Below are 23750 nucleotides of genomic sequence, written 5' to 3' on the forward strand. Positions count from 1 at the left end.
GAAAAGGCAGTTAGCAGTTGCTACTTCTCTTAACGTTTTGCAACAGATTCTAGAGTGGCACTTCCTGGTCTTGTGCAAACTGTGTAGAACTTTTTTTTAAAAAGAGAGGTGGTGTACCCTGGATGTTCCAACGTACACAACAACATACCCACTGTTAACTTTTGTTATTAAACAAGATCCTGAATCCCAGGCACATCCTAAAAACAGACAGAGGGAAGAGAAATATATGAAAACAGTTGTTCAAGTGTTAAATTATGACAGGCCTGTTGACTACTCCACTATGCCTGAAAGTGATGTAAAGCCCATGAAAATTTAAAAGGAGCATTTATTGCAAGCTTAACCATTACAGGTATATACAATACTCGAGATATCAAAACGATATCCAAGAGAAAGTCCTTATTTACAGCATCAGGTTTCAGTCATTAAGTTACAAGCAAGATGAGACAGCATGAACACAGAAGCATTTACACAGTATTTTTACAAAACAAAAACAATTTAAACTCTGCAGCCTAAAGTGACGCAAGTGAGATGTTAATGTGATAACATCCCATCGATTTCCATACTTCTATAAATTAAAGTCTTTTATCTACCTATACATAGGTATGCAGGCACTGCCCTGAAGCTTCCTGCCCAGCTAGGAATTCAGTGTAAGGCTTTTGTAACTCAGCTTCCCACACATTGGTATGCAGACACTGTCTTAAGCTTCCTGACTGAATAAAATTAGAATTAAACTGTTTCAAATAGGATTAGGTGGGGAACATTTGTAAAGCTGTGAGACCTCTAAAGCATGTAGCTTCTGTTGCTGACAAAGGGGCCAGGGCGCTGACTTTGTTCTAGCCAGACACACCGGCAACTTGAAATCACAATCTGTCCCGATAACAACTTGAAATTGCCTCCTGCCATTAGCAGCCACTTCACTAGCAATCGATACTATATCCTAGAGATAATGGGAACTGCAGATGCTGGAGAATTCCAAGATAATAAATGTGAGGCTGGATGAACACAGCAGGCCAAGCAGCATCTCAGGAGCACAAAAGATGATGTTTCGGGCCTAGGCCCTTCATCAGAGAGATACTATATCCTGGTCTTTTATGTTCTTATTAGATTAAATTCCCTACAGTGTGGAAACAGGCCCTTTGGCCCAACAAGTCCACATCACCCCTTGAAGCATCCCAGACCTATCCCCCTATAACCCACACACCCCTGAACACTATGGGTAATTCACCTAACCTGCACATCTTTGGACTATGGGAGGAAACCGGAGCACCCGGAGGAAACCCACGTAGACACGGGGAGAACGTGCAAACTCCACACAGTCGCCCAAGGCTGGAATTGAACCCGGGTCCCTGGCGCTGTGAGGCTGCAGTGCTAACCACTGAGCCACCATGCCGCCTCTGATGTAATAGTTGTTTGGTATCCTGTCTGTCTGTTGTAGTAATTGTTTAATGTATCATGTCATTGTAAATTGTGAAATTGTTTTATGTATCATGTCTTTTATAAAGTATAAAAAGCGGGGACCGTCCCCTGCTCGGGGAGAATTACTTGTGAGACTCTGCACTCTGTGCCGGGTTAAGTATAGTGATTCTCCACAGCTTATACTTGCTTGGTAATAAAAGGATTTGTGTTTTTCTAAATAGCTGAGTGTCTTGTTATTGCAGCAAGTCCATGAGGGCCTCCGAAAACAAACTTGACACAAAGAACAAAAGCATGACATGATAACACAAGCAAGATGATTTGGTCTAAGAGCAGCTTGAAGAATGTCCAAAATACCAATTCACATTTAGGATGGGCAGACTGCCTCAAATGCATTTGGATGTAACATGGAATGGTTCACAATTATGATGCACAACAAATGTAGGTCAATAGTACCTTCAACTGCTAAAGAAAATGCAATTATTTGTCGGTTTCACGAAAACGACAAGTACCTGGGCAAAACATACAATGTAATTCTCATGAATTAATGGCCAGTAAGAATGGCTGAAACTACACCAAGTTCAGAAATCAGGTTACAATAATTTACAGATGATTCAGACAAAACCACCAAAGCAATGACAGAAAATATTCAATAGCCCTACATTTTATTTAAAAGTACTGTGTGAACACAACCTTGAATTCAAAGTATTTTCCCAAAGACTGAGCATATTTCTATTCACGAGACTTAATTATCAAAAAAATGGGTTTGAATTACCAGAAGGGTAATTAAAAACAATTGGATGCAGATGCTTATAAGTTACTTAATACTAAGCAAACACAACTGTGGGGTCATACAGCTTTAATGCTTGTGCTTTTCTGAAGAACATTTCATTGATGTTTGAAGTACTTGCACAGTCCCCACAAATTCTTCTTTGAAGCTCCTGATAGGCTTGACTCTTAACAGCTCAATCCAGGAATAATATAGAAAATGTTCCATTCAAAAGCTAGCTAGTTAAAGTGCATTGTACTCCACACACTTTGATGGGTCTGTTGGAAAATGCTTTTGGCAGATGGTCATCAACCGTTTCAAGCCCTAGAAGAATAGCAACGAGGAAAAGTAAGTTGAGGCGATGGTTTTTGGTGAATGAATGCAATCTGAAGGGCTAAGCATTTTCTTGAATCAAAACAGTTTAATTCTCAAACAGGAATTTGGAGATATTTTACAATTTTAAGGCCAACATGTACATCTTCATTAGGCAATTCACATTCCAATGTATAATGCCCAATGTACTAACAGTACTTAACAGTAAATGTTTTTAAATAATATCAGGGAAATTCAATTCTCAAATATAGGTTCAGTTTTAGGTACCAGCCAAACGTTCATTTCAAACATATGAAAATCAGAAACTGGTGCCCCCTCAACAATCTGCAAAAAGGTCTTTCAATAGACTCATTGTACCTGTAATAGCTAAGCAATTGTTTTTAACAATGTGTTTCTACTTTGCACAAGCTGTTTATAATTAAACTGAATACCTCAGAATTAAGCTAAATGTTCTATGTTGCTTCCCACTTAATTTCATCATAGCTTGTCAAATGCTATGTGAAATATTAGATTTGTTTCTTATCATTGTTTTCATAGTTTCTGTTTCTTTAAACATTAGCTGATCTCTGATACTGTTGCTCACAAAAAGGTTAAGCCCAAGGAGTGCAGTTAATGAGTTAACCAGGCATGTTTCTCCAAGGTCACTGCTGAATGCTCTCCATAGCTAAATCAGGATAATTGTAGCTGCCTATAAACGGCTGAGGCTAATCAGAAAGTAACTGAACCAACCGTAAATTTCTAGCTAGGGTAAGGAAGCAACAATCATGAAATAACTGCCCCTTTCTTTTGAAAAAGTGTGTTTTACATCTATTATACAATACAATATTTTGGAGTGTCATTAGAGACAACACATATTAGATTGCTGATCTCCTGTACCAGTGCAAGTCAGTGACTAAAAAAGTGCTGATTTTCCTTTGCTGGTCTCAGCCAGATTTGTGCACCCAGGGGATGTTGCACCTTCCCTAAGACCATTTACACGAGAACATAAATGTGGGAAGAAGAACAAGTTAAAAAAGTAGAATAAAAGTCTAAAGATTAAAGTACCTTTCACAGCTCAGTATAAAGCCTTTCATTTAGGATTAAAAAGACAAACCTGGATGTATTTCCGCTGTGTTTCATCATTCAATACATGTGCCACGTGTTTGGAAAAGATTTTTTCACGACCTGTACGGGCATGGATTCCAACCATGGTAACTCCAATAGGCCATGGAGCATTGCCAATGGCCATCTGAAGGTAAGCATCATTTGCCTGCAGAGAAGACAACTGCTTCTTACAAAATCTATACTTACTGATAACACAAATATGGTCCAGTTAACGGTTCATTAACTTCATCAACTAAATTGAACAAAAGCTCTCAGGTCAGTTAAATGGCCAAGCGATGCAAAGTGCTATTGCTTGAACTCTGATTCAACAGTAACAATTAGTTCTGAGCATCTTATGTGTTGAAGACACAGACTTTCAGATCATAACACTGCCTGGAACAGTTTGTTCCATAAAATTAAGCTTCATAGCTGGTATATTATCAATATTTCTGAATTGGTAAAACTATGTTCAGCTGCACGCTGGTGTCTTCTATAATTTCCCTTACTAAACATCAGAGAATATAACATAAGGATCCTGTAGAAAGACAAAGGCTGTAGAGAACAGATACTGTTAAATCTATTAGACTTGATGGCTTTGAAACTTCTCTGTAGCTTTCCAAATAACACGTTCCAGTATGTCATCACTACATGAGTACCAGCTATGTTGAATACATCTCACTGAAGCGGGCAAGCAAGGTTGATCTTTTACAGAGATTTGTCCTCGACTACCAGCTTATCCTGTCATGATCATTAGTATTTACCTTAACGTATTCCCTTTGTAACATGAATTTGATGATATCTGTAATGGATTCTTTGATGTCCTGGGACAGGGTCTGGGAGAAAGTAGAATATATATTCATTTAAACTTGTATTTTGACAAACTATAATAAACTAATGCAGCATTTATTCAAGTCTTATGCTACCCAACTGTGACAATCAAATAGTTCATGAAAAATGACACAACAGTAATTGCAGATACAAAGTACTTTACAAATTTTATAGTCAAACTCTATTACGGCCACAGGGTTTAAGTTAAAAAATTTAAATCTTGAGAGTTGGGGGTATTTACGAAGAAATGAATTAGGAGCAAAAGTAGGCAATTTGGCCATTTCAGCCTGCTCTGCCATTCAGTAAGGTCACAATTGATTTGTTTGTGTCACAAATTCCATGTTCCCATCTCTCCCTGATAACTCGTGATTCCCCTACCTAATTAAAATTTAACTACTTCCACTTTAAAAATATTCAATAATCCCACCTCCAGCACCTACTCAGACAGAGTTCCAAACTTATCTGGCCCTCAGACAAAAAAAGAATTCCCCATATCTGTCCTAAAAGGGTAATCCTAATTTTAAACTAGTGTCCCTGAGCTCTGGACTCACTCAAGGAGGGCTTATCTTATGAAGAGAGGTTGACTGAGCTCGGACTCTCTTCATTGGAGAAAAGGAGGAGGAGAGGGGACCTAATTGAGGTATACAAGATAATGAGAGGCATAGATAGAGTTGATAGCCAGAGACTATTTCCCAGGGCAGAAATGGCTAACACGAGGGGTCATAGTTTTAAGCTGGTTGGAGGAAAGTATAGAGGGGATGTCAGAGGCAGGTTCTTTACACAGAGAGTTGTGAGAGCATGGAATGCGTTGCCAGCAGCAGTTGTGGAAGCAAGGTCATTGGGGCCATTTAAGAGACTGCTGGGCATGCATATGGTCACAGAAATTTGAGGGTGCATACATGAGGATCAATGGTCGGCACAACATCGTGGGCTGAAGGGCCTGTTCTGTGCTGTACTGTTCTATGTTCTATTCTTCCCACGTCCACCTCGTCAAGACCTTTCAGGATCTTATACACTTTGATCCAAACACCTTTTGCACTTCTGAACTCCAGTGGAAAAAAGTCCAGCCTGTCCAATCTTATTTCATTACACAATATGGTCATTCCAGGAAGCAATCTAGTAAATCTCCTCTGAACTGCCTCCATGGAATTTAAAAGCTGGAAAACTGAGCTAGTTCATTTCAAACAATTTCACTACAAGTCCTTCCTATTCCTGTGCACCAGAGGAGACCTAGCTGGCTGAAAACTCAAGTTTAAAAAAAGAGCAGAAATGACTCCAGCAATTTCAAAATTTTTACCTTCTTCCGAAGTTTCCTGAAGAGAGGTTTCAAGTAAGATTCAGTCTGCTTGTGGGTGGCTCCAGCAAGTTTACCCTGAACACTGCACTTTAAATAATCCTCCCTGGCATTCAGGTCTTTTGCCCAAACATCAAGAAGAAACTACAGAATACAAATCATAAAAATATATTAGAGAACCCTATGAAGAAAACACAAATTAGGTTATTAATGCAAGGTTAGGCCCCTCAACCCCTTGAATCTGCTCCACCATTTTGATCCTGGCTGTTCTAATTACTCCTTGTATTCAATAACCTTTCAGTTCTTTTTCTTTTCAAGAACCTATCTACTTGTGTTTTAAAGACATTCAGAGGGTCTGCTTCTGTGCTTTTTGAGGAAGAGACTTCCAAAGACACATGACCCTCTGATGAGGAAACAAAATTCAGAATTGTTCTGAAGGGTCACAGGAGTTGAAAACGTTAACTATGCTTTCTCTCTACTTGTGCAGTCTGACCTGCTGAATTTCTTTAGAAATTTCAGTTGTTTGTTTGTTTCAGGTCTTCAGCATCCGCAATTCTGTTTTATATTATAGAAGAAAAGACTACTTTTTTAGTCAAGTATTAGGAAACACAGCCAAATAGCAGGTCAGGGGAAGTGCAATAGCATCAGATTTCACAAGTCAGGCTCTATTCTTGAAAGATCAGGAGATCAAAACACTGTCTTTCTGGATTGAGAATTGTTTCTACTTTATGGCACACACTGACATTGGCAGAACAAATTTTCTTGGATGCTGCAAAAAGCTTTTAGAGGTTTGTTTAAGAATCTTTTTTTCACCTCTGAATACAGACTCAAAACACTCCAACCCCGCACGGCCCGTTTCTATCTCCTTCCCAAAATCCACAAACCTGCCTGCCCTGGTCGACCCATCGTCTCAGCCTGCTCCTGCCCCACCGAACTCATCTCCACCTATCTGGACTCCATTTTCTCCCCTTTGGTCCAGGAATTCCCCACCTATGTCCGTGACACCACCCACGCCCTCCACCTCCTCCAGGACTTCCAATTCCCTGGCCCCCAACACCTCATATTCACCATGGACGTCCAGTCCCTGTACACCTGCATTCCGCATGGAGATGGCCTCAAGGCCCTCCGCTTCTTCCTGTCCCGCAGGCCCGACCAGGCCCCCTCCACCGACACTCTCATCCGCCTAGCTGAACTCGTCCTCACACTCAACAACTTCTCTTTTGACTCCTCCCACTTCCTACAGACTAAGGGGGTGGCCATGGGCACCCGCATGGGCCCCAGCTATGCCTGTCTCTTTGTAGGTTACGTGGAACAGTCCCTCTTCCGCACCTACACAGGCCCCAAACCCCACCTCTTCCTCCGGTACATTGATGACTGTATCGGCGCCGCCTCTTGCTCCCCAGAGGAGCTCGAACAGTTCATCCACTTCACCAACACCTTCCACCCCAACCTTCAGTTCACCTGGGCCATCTCCAGCACATCCCTCACCTTCCTGGACCTCTCAGTCTCCATCTCAGGCAACCAGCTTGTAACTGATGTCCATTTCAAGCCCACCGACTCCCACAGCTACCTAGAATACACCTCCTCCCACCCACCCTCCTGCAAAAATTCCATCCCCTATTCCCAATTCCTCCGCCTCCGCCGCATCTGCTCCCACGATAAGACATTCCACTCCCGCACATCCCAGATGTCCAAGTTCTTTAAGGACCGCAACTTTCCCCCCACGGTGATTGAGAACGCCCTTGACCGCGTCTCCTGCATTTCCCGCGACACATCCCTCAGACCCCGCCCCCGCCACAACCGCCCTAAGAGGATCCCCCTCGTTCTCACACACCACCCTACCAACCTCCGGATACAACGCATTATCCTCCGACACTTCCGCCATTTACAATCCGACCCCACCACCCAAGACATTTTTCCATCCCCTCCCCTGTCTGCTTTCCGGAGAGACCACTCTCTCCGTGACTCCCTTGTTCGCTCCACACTGCCCTCCAACCCCACCACACCCGGCACCTTCCCCTGCAACCGCAGGAAATGCTACACTTGTCCCCACACCTCCTCCCTCACCCCCATCCCAGGCCCCAAGATGACATTCCACATTAAGCAGAGGTTCACCTGCACATCTGCCAATGTGGTATACTGCATCCACTGTACCCGGTGCGGCTTCCTCTACATTGGGGAAACCAAGCGGAGGCTTGGGGACCGCTTTGCAGAACACCTCCGCTCAGTTCGCAACAAACAACTGCACCTCCCAGTCGCAAACCATTTCCACTCCCCCTCCCATTCTCTTGATGACATGTCCATCATGGGCCTCCTGCACTGCCACAATGATGCCACCCGAAGGTTGCAGGAACAGCAACTCATATTCCGCCTGGGAACCCTGCAGCCATATGGTATCAATGTGGACTTCACCAGTTTCAAAATCTCCCCTTCCCCTACTGCATCCCTAAACCAGCCCAGTTCATCCCCTCCCCCCACTGCACCACACAACCAGCCCAGCTCTTCCCCCCCACCCACTGCATCCCAAAACCAGTCCAACCTGTCTCTGCCTCCCTAACCGGTTCTTCCTCTCACCCATCCCTTCCTCCCACCCCAAGCCGCACCCCCAGCTACCTACTAACCTCATCCCACCTCCTTGACCTGTCCGTCTTGCCTGGACTGACCTATCCCCTCCCTACCTCCCCACCTACACCCTCTCCACCTATCTTCTTTACTCTCCATCTTCGGTCCGCCTCCCCCTCTCTCCCTGTTTATTCCAGTTCCCTCCCCCCATCCCCCTCTCTGATGAAGGGTCTAGGCCCGAAACGTCAGCTTTTGTGCTCCTGAGATGCTGCTTGGCCTGCTGTGTTCATCCAGCCTCACATTTTATTATCTTGGAATCTCCAGCATCTGCAGTTCCCATTATCTCTCTCTCTCTCTCAAAACAATCCAAATGCATTTCAGAGATTTTCATTAGTAAATGACAAAAGATTATGAATGTATAATCTCCATTTGTGTTTTCATTTTATGATTGTATTCCATAAAGCCTACAAGAGACAGTTACACACGTATACTGTTTCTTCACATTGACATGACTTAGACACCGAATTGTTTTACTGGAAATCAGTATCTAGGCTAGCTCACTGAGCCAACTTAATCTTTGTTTCAACAGAACATGGATCGGCAAAGTTACATTTTAATCCCAATCCCATACAATTTACCAATATTCTTTAATACAAAGTGTGCTTTCAGATATGTGGAGTCAAAAAAAAATCGTATTGCATTATAATTAAATTGCTGGCAAGTGATCCTGTACAGGATCAGAAAGACACAAGGGAATGTGCTAAAGGGAAAGTCAGGCCTTTTTGTGGGGGGGGGGATGGGGAGGGGAGACTGAGTTGACCTGTCGGTCAAGTCAGTCCAAAGGAGAAGCAAGAGCCGAGACAGGGGACAGAATGGGCTAGTCAGGATGAAGGAGTAGTAGCGAGGGCAGTGGTAGGCATTGGGAGCCATGAGATCCTTGCAGTCCAACTAATTTGGGTTTTTCTGATCCAGGTTATATCAAATTTCCACTATATTTCTTCATAATGCTTTCAGACAGCTGATGTTTGTTTTAAAATTATTACTACTTGTTGGAATTGGCTTGTTTATAGGTAAATTGTTCAACTTTATACTACTACTCTGTTGACTGGACCTTTGGAGGAGATGGACCAGCTGACAAGTACTGCAGACAGTCATAATGAGATTTTTTTATTTTTCTTCCCCATAACAGTAATGTAGAGATATTTAGCAACTTAGTCATCTTTGCAATGAGTTATTATTTAAGATAAAGCAAACGTGCAGAGTGATAGAAAAATACAAGCTACTCCTACAACAGTCGTTGGAGACTGCTTCCCGTGAGCAGGTTGGTTAATGCATTTCCGACATTTCAAAAAAGACTCCACTTCAAAACACTTTATAGGCTGTAAAGTATTTTGAGTAGCTGGTGGACATGAGTGATGAATAAAGTATATGGCTTGACTGTCTTCATTGCTCAGAGCGTTGAGTTCAGGAGTAGGGACATAATGTTGAGGTTGAAACAGAGGTTGGTGAGGCCACTGAAGCAGAAAAGTGCACTCTTCTGGTCACCCTGCTTTAGGAAAGATATTATTAAATTGGAGAGGGTGCAGAAAAGATTTACAAGGATATTACTGGAACTGGAGCATTTGACTTAAAAGGAGAGGCGGAATAGGTACAGTACAGCATAGGAGGTTGAGGGGTGACCTTATTGAGGTTTATAAAATCATGAGGGGCATAGATAAGGTGAATAGCAGAAGTGGTTTCCTTTGGGCAGGGGAGTTCAAAACAAAAGGGCATAATTTTAAGGTGAGAGGAGAAAAATTTAAAAAGCATCCGGGGGCAACTTTTTCCACACAGAGGATGTTTCTTTTGTGGAATGAACTGTTACAATAAGTAGTAGATACAGGTGGAGCTACAACATTGAAAATATATTTGGACAGGTACACGAATGGGAAACGTGGTCAGATAGATCAAAGATAATGGGAACTGCAGATGCTGGAGAATCCAAGATAATAAAATGTGAGGCTGGATGAACACAGCAGGCCCAGCAGCATCTCAGGAGCACAAAAGCTGACGTTTCGGGCCTAGACCCTTCATCAGAGAGGGGGATGGGGAGAGGGCTCTGGAATAAATAGGGAGAGAGGGGGAGGCAGACCGAAGATGGAGAGTAAAGAAGATAGGTGGAGAGAGTATAGGTGGGGAGGTAGGGAGGGGATAGGTCAGTACAGGGAAGACGGACAGGTCAAGGAGGTGGGATGAGGTTAGTAGGTAGGAGATGGAGGTGCGGCTTGAGGTGGGAGGAAGGGATGGGCGAGAGGAAGAACAAGTTAGGGAGGCAGACAGGTTGGGCTGGTTTTGGGATGCAGTGGGTGGAGGGGAAGAGCTGGGCTGGTTGTGTGGTGCAGTGGGGGAGGGGAGATTTTGAAGCTGGTGAAGTCCACATTGATACCATTGGGCTGCAGGGTTCCCAAGCGGAATATGAGTTGCTGTTCCTGCAACCTTCGGGTGGCATCATTGTGGCACTGCAGGAGGCCCATGATGGACATGTCATCTAAAGAATGGGAGGGGGTGTGGAAATGGTTTGCAACTGGGAGGTGCAGTTGTTTATGGCGAACCGAGCGGAGGTGTTCTGCAAAGCGGCCCCCAAGCCTCCGCTTGGTTTCCCCAATGTAGCGGAAGCCACACCGGGTACAGTGGATGCAGTATACCACATTGGCAGATGTGCAGGTGAACCTCTGCTTAATGTGGAAAGTCATCTTGGGGCCTGGGATAGGGGTGAGGAAGGAGGTGTGGGGGCAAGTGTAGCACTTCCTGTGGTTGCAGGGGAAGGTGCCGGGTGTGGTAGGGTTGGAGGGCAGTGTGGAGCGAACAAGGGAGTCACGGAGAGAGTGGTCTCTCTGGAACGCAGACAGGGGTGGGGATGGAAAAATGTCTTGGGTGGTGGGGTCGGATTGTAGATGGCGGAAGTGTCGGAGGATGATGCGTTGTATCCGGAGGTTGGTGGGGTGGTGTGTGAGAACGAGGGGGGTCCTCTTTGGGCGGTTGTGGCGGGGGCGGGGTGTGAGGGATGTGTTGCTGGAAATGCGGGAGACGCGGTCAAGGGCGTTCTCGACCACTGCGGGGGGGAAAGTTGCGGTCCTTGAAGAACTTGGGCATCTGGGATGTGCGGGAGTGGAATGCCTCATCCTGGGAGCAGATGCGGCGGAGGTGGAGGAATTTGGAATAGGGGATGGAATTTTTGCAGGACGGTGGCACCCAACACCTCATTTTCACCATGGACGTCCAGTCCCTATACACCTGCATTCCGCATGCAGATGGCCTCAAGGCCCTCCGCTTCTTCCTGTCCCGCAGGCCCGACCAGTCCCCCTCCACCGACACCCTCATCCGCCTAGCTGAACTCGTCCTCACCCTCAACAATTTCTCTTTCAATTCCTCTCACTTCCTACAGACTAAGGGGGTGGCAATGGGCACCCGCATGGGCCCCAGCTATGCCTGCCTCTTTGTAGGTTACGTGGAACAATCCCTCTTCCGCACCTACACAGGCCCCAAACCCCACCCCTTCCTCCGTTACATTGATGACTGTATCGGCGCTGCCTCTTGCTCCCCAGAGGAGCTCGAACAGTTCATCCACTTCACCAACACCTTCCATCCCAACCTTCAGTTCACCTGGGCCATCTCCAGCACATCCCTCACCTTCCTGGATCTCTCAGCCTCCATCTCAGGCAACCAGCTTGTAACTGATGTCCACTTCAAGCCCACCGACTCCCACAGCTACCTAGAATACACCTCCTCCCACCCACCCTCCTGCAAAAATTCCATCCCCTATTCCCAATTCCTCCGCCTCCGCCGCATCTGCTCCCAGGATGAGGCATTCCACTCCCGCACATCCCAGATGTCCAAGTTCTTCAAGGACCGCAACTTCCCCCCCGCAGTGGTCGAGAACGCCCTTGACCGCGTCTCCCGCATTTCCAGCAACACATCCTTCACACTCCGCCCCCGCCACAACCGCCCAAAGAGGATCCCCCTCGTTCTCACACACCACCCAACAACCTCCGGATACAACGCATCATCCTCCGACACTTCCGCCATCTACAATCCAGCGCGACCACCCAAGACATTTTTCCATCCCCACCCCTGTCTGCTTTCCGGAGAGACCACTCTCTCTGTGACTCCCTTGTTCGCTCCACACTGCCCTCCAACTCCACCACACCCAGCACCTTCCCCTGCAACCGCAGGAAATGCTACACTTGCCCCCACACCTCCTCCCTCACTCCTATCCCAGGCCCCAAGATGACTTTCCACATTAAGCAGAGGTTCACCTGCACATCTGCCAATGTGGTATACTGCATCCACTGTACCCGGTGTGGCTTCCTCTACATTGGGGAAACCAAGCGGAGGCTTGGAGACCGCTTTGCAGAACACCTCCGCTCGGTTCGCAATAAACAACTGCACCTCCCAGTCGCAAACCATTTCCACTCCCCCTCCCATTCTCTAGATGACATGTCCATCATGGGCCTCCTGCAGTGCCACAATGATGCCACCCGAAGGTTGCAGGAACAGCAACTCATATTCCGCTTGGGAACCCTGCAGCCCAATGGTATCAATGTGGACTTCACCAGCTTCAAAATCTCCCCTTCCCCTACCACATCCCAAAACCAGCCCAGTTCGTCCCCTCCCCCTACTGCACCACACAACCAGCCCAGCTCTTCCCCTCCACCCACTGCATCCCATAACCAGTTCAACCTGTCTCTGCCTCCCTAACCTGTTCTTCCTCTCACCCATCCCTTCCTCCCACCCCAAGCCGCACCTCCATCTCCTACCTACTAACCTCATCCCACCTCCTTGACCTGTCCGTCTTCCCTGGACTGACCTATCCCCTCCCTACCTCCCCACCTCTACTCTTCTCTCCACCTATCTTCTTTTCTCTCCATCTTCGGTCCGCCTCCCCCTCTCTCCCTATTTATTCCAGAATCCTCACCCCATCCCCCTCTCTGATGAAGGGTCTAGGCCCGAAACGTCAGCTTTTGTGCTCCTGAGATGCTGCTGGGCCTGCTGTGTTCATCCAGCCTCACATTTTATTATCTCAGATAGATCAAAGGATCTGTTTCCATGCTGCATGACTGACTCTAAGTGCAAATTTTCCCCCTCATAATGGTCAGGAATTCATTAACTCATTTAAAATAGCTTTAAATTAAATAGTGGGGAGGTCCAGGTTCAAGTATCAACTGCTCCAGAGGTATGTCATAACATTTCTGAACAAGTTATGTTATATAAATGACTTGGATCTGAACATAGGAGATATGGTTAGTAAGTCAGCAGATGACACCAAAAGTGGTGGTGTAGTGGACAGCAAACAAGGTTACCTCAGAGTACAACGGGTCTTTGATCACATGGGCTGATGGACCATGAAGTAGCAGATGGAGTTTAATTTAGATAAATGTGATATACTGCAGTTTGGAAAGCCAAATCAGGGCAGGACTTATACACTTAATGGTAAAGTCCTGGTGAGTATTGCTGAACAAAGAGACCTTGGAAGTGCTGGTTCATAGTTCCATGAAAATAAAGTCACAGGCAGACAGGATAGAGAAGGCGGCGTTTGATATGCTTGCCTTTATTGGTCAGTGCATAGAGTTTAGGAGTTGGGAGGTCATGTTGCAGTTGTACAGGACATTGAGTAGACCACTTTTGGAGTACTGCATTCAATTTGGGTCTCCCTGCTATCGGAATGTTACTGTGAAATTTGAAGAGTTCAGAAAAGATTTACAAGGCAGTTGCCAGGGTTCGAGGGTTTGAGCTATATAGAGAGCCTGAATAAGCTGGGGCTATTTTCCTTGCAACATCAGAGGCTGAAGGGTGACCTTACAGAAATTTATAAAATCATGAGGGGCAATGGATAGGGCAAAATGCCAAGCTCTTTTCCCTGGGGTGGGGAAATCCAGAACGAAAGGGAATTAGTTTAAGGTGAGACAGGAAAGATTTAAAAGGGAAATAAGGGGCAATTTTTTCATACAGAGAGTGGTGTGTATGGATTGAACTGCCAGAGGAAATGGTGGAAGCTGGTACAATTAAAACATTTAAAAAGCATCTGGATGGGTATATGAATAGGAAGGATTTAGAGGAATTAGGGCCAAATGCTGGCAAATGGAACTGTACTGATTTAGGATATTTGGTCAAAATGGACAAATTGGACCGAAGGGTCTATTTCCATGCTGCACAGCTCTATGACTAAGTTGATTAGAAATGCTTAAAACTATTAAAAAGGAACTGAATGAAATGTACCTGCCGAGAGATTAGAATCCCTAATGGGGACAAGTCAGATGGAAAATCCTCCAAATTCCAGTGAATGCAACAAAAGCAAAAAGAAAGAAATTGGCTCTCCTGGTACAGCTATCATGTTTAATAGGGGCAGGCCTTAGCCAGAGGCAGGGCGATAAGATGGAGGCTGCCAGTTTTCAAACTTGGTGGTTTTGTAGAAAAGATGGCATCACCAAAATCAAGTAATTCAGGTCCAGGAGGCATTCACTGTTTGGATACTCATTTATATTCATTTCAATTCTAGAGTCAGCTGAGATTGATCAGCAAAATCAAGCAAGCTTGTTCAGAGGGACTACTGCAGAGTATTTATAACTTTTCTGTAAGGTTCGGTACTTGGATAATGTGAAATCTGACGAGAATTGTTATTCTATATGTCCACCTGCTGTCTGAAAAATAAAGCAGCTTAAAGATTTGCATTTAGCCTCATCGCACTAAAGCTTTTGCCCATCTGTCTTTGAAAAGACTGGAAAAGTCCATGTGAAAGCATGAGTGAAATAGAATACTGAAGTACCAACCACCAATGCGTACGACATTTACACTCCTGGATTATATTGTTAAGCACTACGCATTGCAGTCACATTCATGAACACATGCGGCTTAGACTGCTCATAGTTAGTGCCAACTTTGTAAAACAGGGAAGGTTTATATAAGGTAGATTTAAAACATATAAGCAGCAGCAAAATTCATCCAGATATTAAAAACAGTTAATGCAGATTACGGTGTTGTCTGGAGATGGCGATGATTACTTGGGGTTGCCATCAAGTTCATTTTTACACCAGCACAGATGAAAAGTTGATGATGTACCACCTCAGACAAGTGTTTGGCTTTAAGATTTCAGCTTTCCACGGAAGATTACAGTGTGGTCAGTGGTTTTATTTTGGGGGAAGCACGCACTCTGGAAATTTCACATTGTAAGCTACCTAAAATTCTTCAGAATCAACATGTTGGGTTCTTGATGGGCGAGAACAATTTTTAATAAATTCATGTTCATCACGGAAAGGAAATTTATTGCCCAAGAAAACACCATGTTCCACTTTAAATGTTGACTGATAGCATCAAGCAGTCGACTTCAGGTACAGATTGCGAGATACAGATTAAATCTCCTCTAATTTGTCGTCAGTATGTGCCTCTAAAGAACGTCTTCAACTCAATACATTGCAAGTGGCTGTTTTCCAACCTAGCTTTTGTGTGGGCTCCCCTGGTGGGATGTCAATTTTGAGCCAATTATTGCTGAATTGTCAGCAGTCTTGTGTTTTAGGCTCACTTCTATTAGGAATGAGATTACAGCCACCAGGACAAGGCTAGTTTCATCATGTCAGACATGGTTGGTTCACTCTGTGGACCAACTCATTAAATAGATATAATTCACTGTCAGAAATAAGTGCTTTAAAAATATTGTCAGCATTTGTTGTCTTACCCTTAGAACTTTGGTTATGGTATCCATGTCTTTACAGTCATCACCGTGGCCCAAAGACTCACCCAAGGCCTGTAATAAAACAGATCAACTATCAGTTGAAATTTGTGGAAGCATTGCGAATTAACCAATTAAGAGCAGTTAATATGAAGAAATAACTTATTTGTAGCTGTTGTGACATTATAAAAACTACATTGCTTTATTAGTCAATGAAAGCAAGCATGCAGGTACAGCAGGCAGTGAAGAAAGCTCATAGCATGTTGGCCTTCATCACAAGAGGAATTGAGTACAGGAGCAAAGAGGTCCTTCTGCAGCTGTACAGGATCCTGGTGAGACCGCACCTGGAGTATTGTGTGCAGTTTGGTCTCCAAATTTGAGGAAGGACATTCTTGCTATTGAGGGAGTGCAGCGTAGGTTAACAAGGTCAATTCCTGGAATGGCGGGACTATCATATGTTGAAAAATTGGAGCGACTGGGCCTGTATATACTTGAGTTTAGAAGGATGAGAGGGGATCTGATTGAGACGTATAAGATTATTAAGGGATTGGACACTGGAGGCAGGAGGCATGTTTCCGCTGATGGGTGAGTCCAGAGCCAGAGGACACAGTTTTAAAATAAGGGGTTGGCCATTTAGAACAGAGTTGAGGAAAAACTTCTTCACCCAGAGACTGGTGGATATATGGAATGCGCTGCCCCAGAAGGCAGTGGAGGCCAACTCTCTGGAGGCTTTCAAGAAAGAGATAGACAGAGCTCTTAAAGATAGTGGAATCAAGGGTTATGGGGATAAGGCAGGAACAGGATACTGATTGTGGATGATCAGCCATGATCATAATGAATGGTGGTGCTGGCTCGAAGGGCCGAATGGCCTACTCCAGCACCTATTGTCTATTAAAAAAAAATTGGCTAACGCCTTATAGTTTGGTAGTCATGTGACATTATACAGCTGTTGCGATAGGGAGAATTAAAAAGACTGCAATTCACATTGAGTATGTTAGTGCAGATATGCTGTACAATTGAACACTTTTGCAAATGCTGGCTCTGGACCTAGATTGAGCAGCATTATGCAAAGTTCTCTCAGGCTGCCAGTGATAGGTTTATCTACGGCTGAACTTGAAGATTCAGTTTCTTGGCTAGAGTTTATTTGCTGTCTCACTAGCACATTGGACAGCAGATATCTTCCAAAGCAGACAATCTACCACCTCAGGAATTGAAGATCTGCAGCCTTCAGTACTCATGGGTTACTTGCCACGAGCAGTGTAGAATCATAAGCAGGAAAAGTTTGATTTGCTGATAACAACGTGTGAAGCTGGATGAACACAGCAGGCCAAGCAGCATCTCAGGAGCACAAAAGCTGATGTTTCGGGCCTAGACCCTTCATGAGAGAGGGGGATGGGGAGAGGGTTCTGGAATAAATAGGGAGAGAGGGGGAGGCAGACCGAAGATGGAGAGAAAAGAAGATAGGTGGAGAGGAGAGTATAGGTGGAGAGGAGAGTATAGGTGGGGAGGTAGGGAGGGGATAGGTCAGTCCAGGGAAGACGGACAGGTCAAGGAGACGGGATGAGGTTCGTAGGTAGGAAATGGAGGTGCGGCTTGAGGTGGGAGGAAGGGATAGATGAGAGGAAGAACAGGTTAGGGAGGCGGGACAAGCTGGGCTGGTTTTGGGATGCAGTGGGGGAAGGGAAGATTTTGAAGCTTGTGAAGTCCACATTGATAGCATTGGGCTGCAGGGTTCCCAAGCAGCATATGAGTTGCTGTTCCTGCAACCTTTGGGTTGTATCATTGTGGCACTGCAGGAGGCCCATGATGGACATGTCGTCGGAGGAATGGGAGGCGGAGTTAAAATGGTTCGCGACTGGGAGGTGCAGTTGTTGCATCCCAAAACCAGCCCAGCTCGTCCCCTCCCCCCATTGCATCCCAAAACCAGCCCAGCTTGTCCCCGCCTCCCTAACCTGTTCTTCCTCTCACCCATCCCTTCCTCCGACCTCCATTTCCTACCTACTAACCTCATCCCGTCTCCTTGACCTGTCCGTCTTCCCTGGACTGACCTATCCCCTCCCTACCTCCCCACCTATACTCTCCTCTCCACCTATCTTCTTTTCTCTCCATCTTCGGTCTGCCTCCCCTCTCTCCCTATTTATTCCAGAACCCTCTCCCCATCCCCCTCTCTGATGAAGGGTCTAGGCACGAAACGTCAGCTTTTGTGCTCCTGAGATGCTGCTTGGCCTGTTGTGTTCATCCAGCTTCACACTTTGTTATCTTGGATTCTCCAGTATCTGCAGTTCCCATTAGCTCTGATCACAAAGTTTGATTTGCTGGCTGCTCAGCAGATTTATGGCACCGAAAGAAGCAATGTTTTCTCATACCAATATTACCAAGTCTTCCTCTGCTGGGATATCCCTGACACAGCACTTCAGACCCCTCAACTATCTCAGTCACTATGTTCACCTCACCTTTTGCAGCATATCCTCTCGCACACGTCCTCACCTTTCATTTGCAATCATTTGTCCTAATGCTATTTCTTTCAGTGTCTATCATGATATGCTGTAAATTATATTATTGGTACAGAAATCTAGAAGGAAAGAAAACACTAGAAAACTATAGGTCAGTCAGGTTCTGAAAAAGATTCAATATTTAAATCAGAATATGAAACATTTCACTCAAATCCTACTCTGTAAGATGTGATCGAGTCGCTATAAGTTTCTTAAACTCAGAGTTTCAGTATTTCTGGTTGTTTTTCATTCTGTTTTTACTTTCAACATGTTTGTGCCCTTTTGAAATCAGCATTTTTAAAAGCTCCTTCAGTCATCTTCAGGTAGTTTCTTTCATTCTTTTCAACAGCTTTAGAAACTTACATGATCCTGTGTGTATCTTTCCCAAATGCAGGTTTGTCAGAGACTTTTCATATTATTGAATATAAATAATAATTTCAAACTACTAAAGCATGAGATCACCCAACAATAAGTTGTACCTGCTTTGAATCAAAACATTGGTGAGAAATTTTGTTTCAGAAAAGGCAACTTAACTTCCAAAACACAGTTACCAGTTGTTAATAGTTCAAAAACAAGCAAGATTATTAAATAGCAGTTACATCCAAAAAAACAAAGGAGGAGCTGGAAATGTTAGATTGCGCAAAAAACAAAACTTGATGGCAACTATCAATGAGAATTTTGGAAGAATTCAGAAATAATCATCATTATTCAAGGTGATATGCTATGTACATTGACCAGGTCCAAATGGCATTATTACGATCACTCAAGATGTGTAGAAGAAATAAGGGAACAGAGCAACAGAATAGGCCAGTCAGCTTCTCGACTCTGTACCACAATTCAACAAGACCCAGGCAAATCTGTGGCCTAACTCCATATACCTGTCTTTGCTCATGTCCCTGAACACCTTTGCTTAACAAACATTTATCTATCTCCAATTTAAAATTAACTGATCCAGCATCCACTGCCATTTGTGGAAGAGTTCCAAAAACCATCAGTTTGTGTGTAGAAATATTTCCTAACAGGATTAGAGTTAAAACAACTACCTAGCTAGGCCTGAAAGTCAATAAGAATCTATCAGAAACATCAGATGTTGTTTCTGTAGCATCAATCAATTTTGAACAATGCAAGTGAGGGATGGAAGACAACGTCCAGAAGCTTGCTCAGGCATCAGTAAAATATAACACCAACTTTCGTACAATCAAGACTACACTCCACGACACAGATGTGAAGAATAAAAGGCAAGATCTCCGGAAATAATTAAGATCTCAGTATCCTAAAGCTGAATGAAGTAGAACATTTTAAAGCTTTGGTTCATCCAATCTCTGAGTTACCTTAAAGAACTAGTTCACAAACCTCTTACCTCCAGCTCCTCAATCGTTGTATTTTCTTCATGAACTTTCAGGTCATTCTGTCCTTCCTCTTCACCATGTTCCTGACCAGCGACAATTTCGTTTAAATACTGCTGGTCTATCTTATCCATAGCAGCTTTCAAGTCATTTCTCAAACCCTATAGGAGGTCAGACAAAACAAAAACACCTGAGATTTTATGAATGATGGAATGACTAATTGGAATTATTACATACTGGTTGGCTCACTTGTTGTTTGGAAAATTTTGTATATTTTCACTCTTGTATGTTAACCCTTCATCATGCAGAATAGCAATCACAAAATTGCTTTACATGAGCAGAATTTCTGTTTTTTAAAGTAATTTGTAGCAGTTGTAGCTATGTCTTTGTATTTTCTGGTTCCTTTCTTTAGTTTTATATTTTGCAAGCTTCCAAAGTTACTTTATCTTGGGAGTGATGCAAGGCTAGGGGTATGAGATTGTTCATGATCCTATTGATTGGCTGATCAGGCTCAAGGGCGAAATGGTCTACTCCTGTTCCTATTTCTTGTCATTTTATTATATATTTTCAGAATCTGGCTTGAAATATGAGATTAAAATGTCAATACTAACAAAAGGAAATATAATATTACTTATTACAATGCCAGCTGATGGGATCTGATTTGCTATGTATTTCTAAGAGTACAACCTGCCTTGACCATAAGCTTTATTTTTGCAATTTGGTCACTGTGATGGTCAGTCACTGAACCTATTCGTATGTGGCTAATAATGTACTTCATTTTGTAAACTTACCTGTGAAATGAAAGAAACCAGGACCTTTATATAATATAATCACAATTAGGAAAGATCTTATCAAAAACAGCAAAAAGATGCAAAAAACTTGTGGCTGTAAGAGCTGCTCTTTTTTGAGGTATTTTCAATGGTAGAGCTGATTTCCTTGAATTCTAGGAGCAGTAATTACTGTTATATAAGCTGTTGCATTGTTCTGGAACTTTGGGAAAAACGACCAAACAGCTGCACTTTAAAGAAGATGGAAGGGAGACAAAGGCAGTGACCACATGGCAGGAAATGAATCAACGCGGAAAGAAACGTTCACTGCTGTCTGTCCCAGTAGTGAACCTTCACACTTAACCGCCTCTGATGTTTGATTTCAAGAACCTTTGGACATCAGAGTTTATCTCAGAAAAATAAACAGCAAAATTCACAGCTGAGATTGGAGAAACCTGTGTGGGGAGATCATAGTAAGACTGTTCTATTTTCTGGGTCAGTAGATTGTTAAGGTGCAAAGACAGCCTTTAATAGAGTGAGAGATAATGGCAACTGCAGATGCTGGAGAAATCCAAGATAATAAAATGTGAGGCTGGATGAACACAGCAGGCCAAGCAGCATCTCAGGAGCACAAAAGCTGACGTTTCGGGCCTAGACCCTTCATCAGAGCCTTTCTGATGAAGGGTCTAGGCCCGAAACGTCAGCTTTGATGCTCCTGAGATGCTGCTTGGCCTGCTGTGTTCATCCAGCCTCACATTTTATTATCTTTAATCGAGTGACACACTTTTCCTGTTGGATCACACGGATCAGTTAAAGCAGCACTTAAAGGCAATGAGGAATTTACAGGAGCCGGGGGAGTGATGGATGGCAGTTGCAGGGAGGAAGACAACTGAAAACACAATCAGGTAGATGAGTAAACTCCGGGAAAGGTAGGAGAGGTAGGCAGATAATGCAGGAGTCTTCTGTGATGATCCTAATCTCAAACAAGAATGCTGCTTTGGAACATGTAAGGGGTGATGGACTCATAGGGAAATGCAGCACTGATAGCCAGGTTCCTGGTACCAGGACTAGCTCTAATGGAACAAGGGGTAGGTCAGGTTCTAAGCGATCAATTGTGACAGGGGGCTCTCTAGTCGGAGGCACAGACAGATGTTTCTGCAGTCGAAAGGGAGAAATCAGGATGGTATGTTGCCTCCCTGGTGCCAGCATCAAGGATATCTTGGAGACGGTGCAGAACATTCTCAAGGGGGAAGACAGACCAGCAGGAGGTTGTAGTACATGTTGGAACTAGATAAGGACAAGGTTCTGAGGAGAGAATATAGGAAGTTAGGCAGGAATTCAAAAAGGAAACCCTCAACAGCAGTAATATCTGGAATACTCCCAGTGCCACAAGCTAGTGAGGGTTGGAATAGGAGAATACAACACACAAATACATCGCCAAGGAGCTGGTGCAGGGGAGGAGGATTTACATTTCTGGATCACTGGAATCTCTTCTGGGGTAGAAGTGACCTGTTTAAGGGGGACGGATTGCACCTGAATTTGAAGGGGACTAATATACTAGTGGGGAGATTTGCTCGTGCTGCTTGGAAGGATTTAAACTAGTAAGAAGGGGTGAGACCCAGGGAGACAGTGGAGAAAGACAGCAGTCTGAAGCTGATGTAGTTGGGAAAGGGAGCAAGTCAAACAAACAGTCAGAACGGAGCAAAGAACGAGCTTGGACTGATAAATTAAATTGCATTTATTTCAATGCAAGAGGGCTAACAGGTAAGGCAGGTGAGCTCAGTGCATGGCTGGGGTCATAGGACTGGCATATCATAGCAATTACAGAGATGTGACTCAGGAATGAACAGGACTGGCAGCTTAATGTTCCAGGGTATTGATGCTTTAGGAAGGTTAGAAAGGGAAGCAAAAGAGAAGGGGGAGTGGCGTTTTGATTAAGGACAACATTACTGCTGTACTTAGGGAGGGTATTTCTGCGAATACATCTAGGGAAATTATTTGGGTGGAATAGTGAAATAAAAATGGGATGATCACCTACTTGGATTCTGAAGGAGGGTTATACCCAAAACGTTGTCTGCTCCTTTCCTCCAAATGCTGCTAGCTTGCTGTGTTCTTCCAGCCTCTAAGGTTCAAAGCTTGACCCACTCTTGGGAAATACAGCAGGGCAGGTGACTGAGATGTCAGTAGGGCAGCACTTTGGGGCCAGTGGCCATAATTCTAGTAGTTTTAAAATAGTGATGGAAAAGATTAGGCCAGAACTAAAAGTTAAAGTTCTAAGTTGGAGAAATGCCAATTTTGATATAAGTTGATTGCATAAGTTGATTGAGGGCGGATGTTTGCAGATAAAGGGACAGCTGGAAAATGGGAAGCCTTCAAAAATGAGACAACAAGAGTCCAGGGACAGTATGTTCTTATTAGGGTGAAGGGCAAGGCTGGTAGGCAGAGGGAATGATGGATGACGATGAAATTGACATCCTGGTCAAGATAAAGAAGGAAATATGTGTCAGGGATAGACGGCAGAGAAAGAGCGAATCCCTAGAAGACTGTAAGGGCAGTAGGAGTATACTCAAGAGGATAATCAGGAGGGCAAATGGGGGACATGAGATGGCTTTGGCAAATAGGGCTAAAGAGAATCCAAAGAGATTCTACAAATACCTTTAGGACAAAAGAGTAACTAGAGAGAGAAGTGGACCCCTTAAAGATCAGCAGGGCTGCCTATATGTGGAACCACAGGAGATGGGGAAGATACTAGACAAGTATTTTGCATCAGTGTTCACTGTAGAGAAGGATATGGAAGACAGAGAACAGGGATAAATAAATAGCGGCCTCTTGAAAAGCGTCCCTATTACAGAAGTGGTGATGATGGACGTTTTAAAATGCATAAAGGTGGATAAATCCTCGGGGCCTGATCAGATGTACTGTAGAGCTCTGTGGGAAGCAAGGAAAGAGATTGCTGGGCCCGTGGCTGAGATATTTTTATCACTACAAGCCACAGGTGAGGTCCTGGAACAGTGGATGTTGGCTACCGCCATGCCACAATTTAAGAAAGAACATAGAACATAGAACAGTACAGCACAGAACAGGCCCTTCAGCCCACAATGTTGTGCCGACCATTGATCCTCATGTATGCACCCTCAAATTTCTGTGACCATATACATGTC

General features: G+C 44.2%; 1 protein-coding gene across 4 annotated transcripts in view; it reads right to left on the reverse strand.

Moving 5' to 3' along the window:
- Nucleotides 1–307: 307 nt before the first annotated feature.
- Nucleotides 308–23750, reverse strand: part of prpf18 (PRP18 pre-mRNA processing factor 18 homolog (yeast)) — a 40889-nt gene continuing 17446 nt past the window's right edge. For all 4 annotated transcript variants that reach the window (XM_059654825.1, XM_059654826.1, XM_059654823.1 and 1 more), the window contains 6 exons: nucleotides 19837–19983; nucleotides 15991–16059; nucleotides 5724–5864; nucleotides 4360–4431; nucleotides 3609–3764; nucleotides 308–2506 (listed from right to left, as the gene is read on the reverse strand). In XM_059654825.1, the coding sequence (XP_059510808.1) occupies nucleotides 2426–2506; nucleotides 3609–3764; nucleotides 4360–4431; nucleotides 5724–5864; nucleotides 15991–16059; nucleotides 19837–19983 (666 nt within the window). In that variant the 3' untranslated portion in view covers nucleotides 308–2425. The remainder of the gene's footprint in view (nucleotides 2507–3608; nucleotides 3765–4359; nucleotides 4432–5723; nucleotides 5865–15990; nucleotides 16060–19836; nucleotides 19984–23750) is intronic.

The sequence above is a fragment of the Stegostoma tigrinum genome, chromosome 25, assembly GCF_030684315.1.
Source record: "Stegostoma tigrinum isolate sSteTig4 chromosome 25, sSteTig4.hap1, whole genome shotgun sequence".
Lineage (NCBI taxonomy): Eukaryota > Metazoa > Chordata > Chondrichthyes > Orectolobiformes > Stegostomatidae > Stegostoma > Stegostoma tigrinum.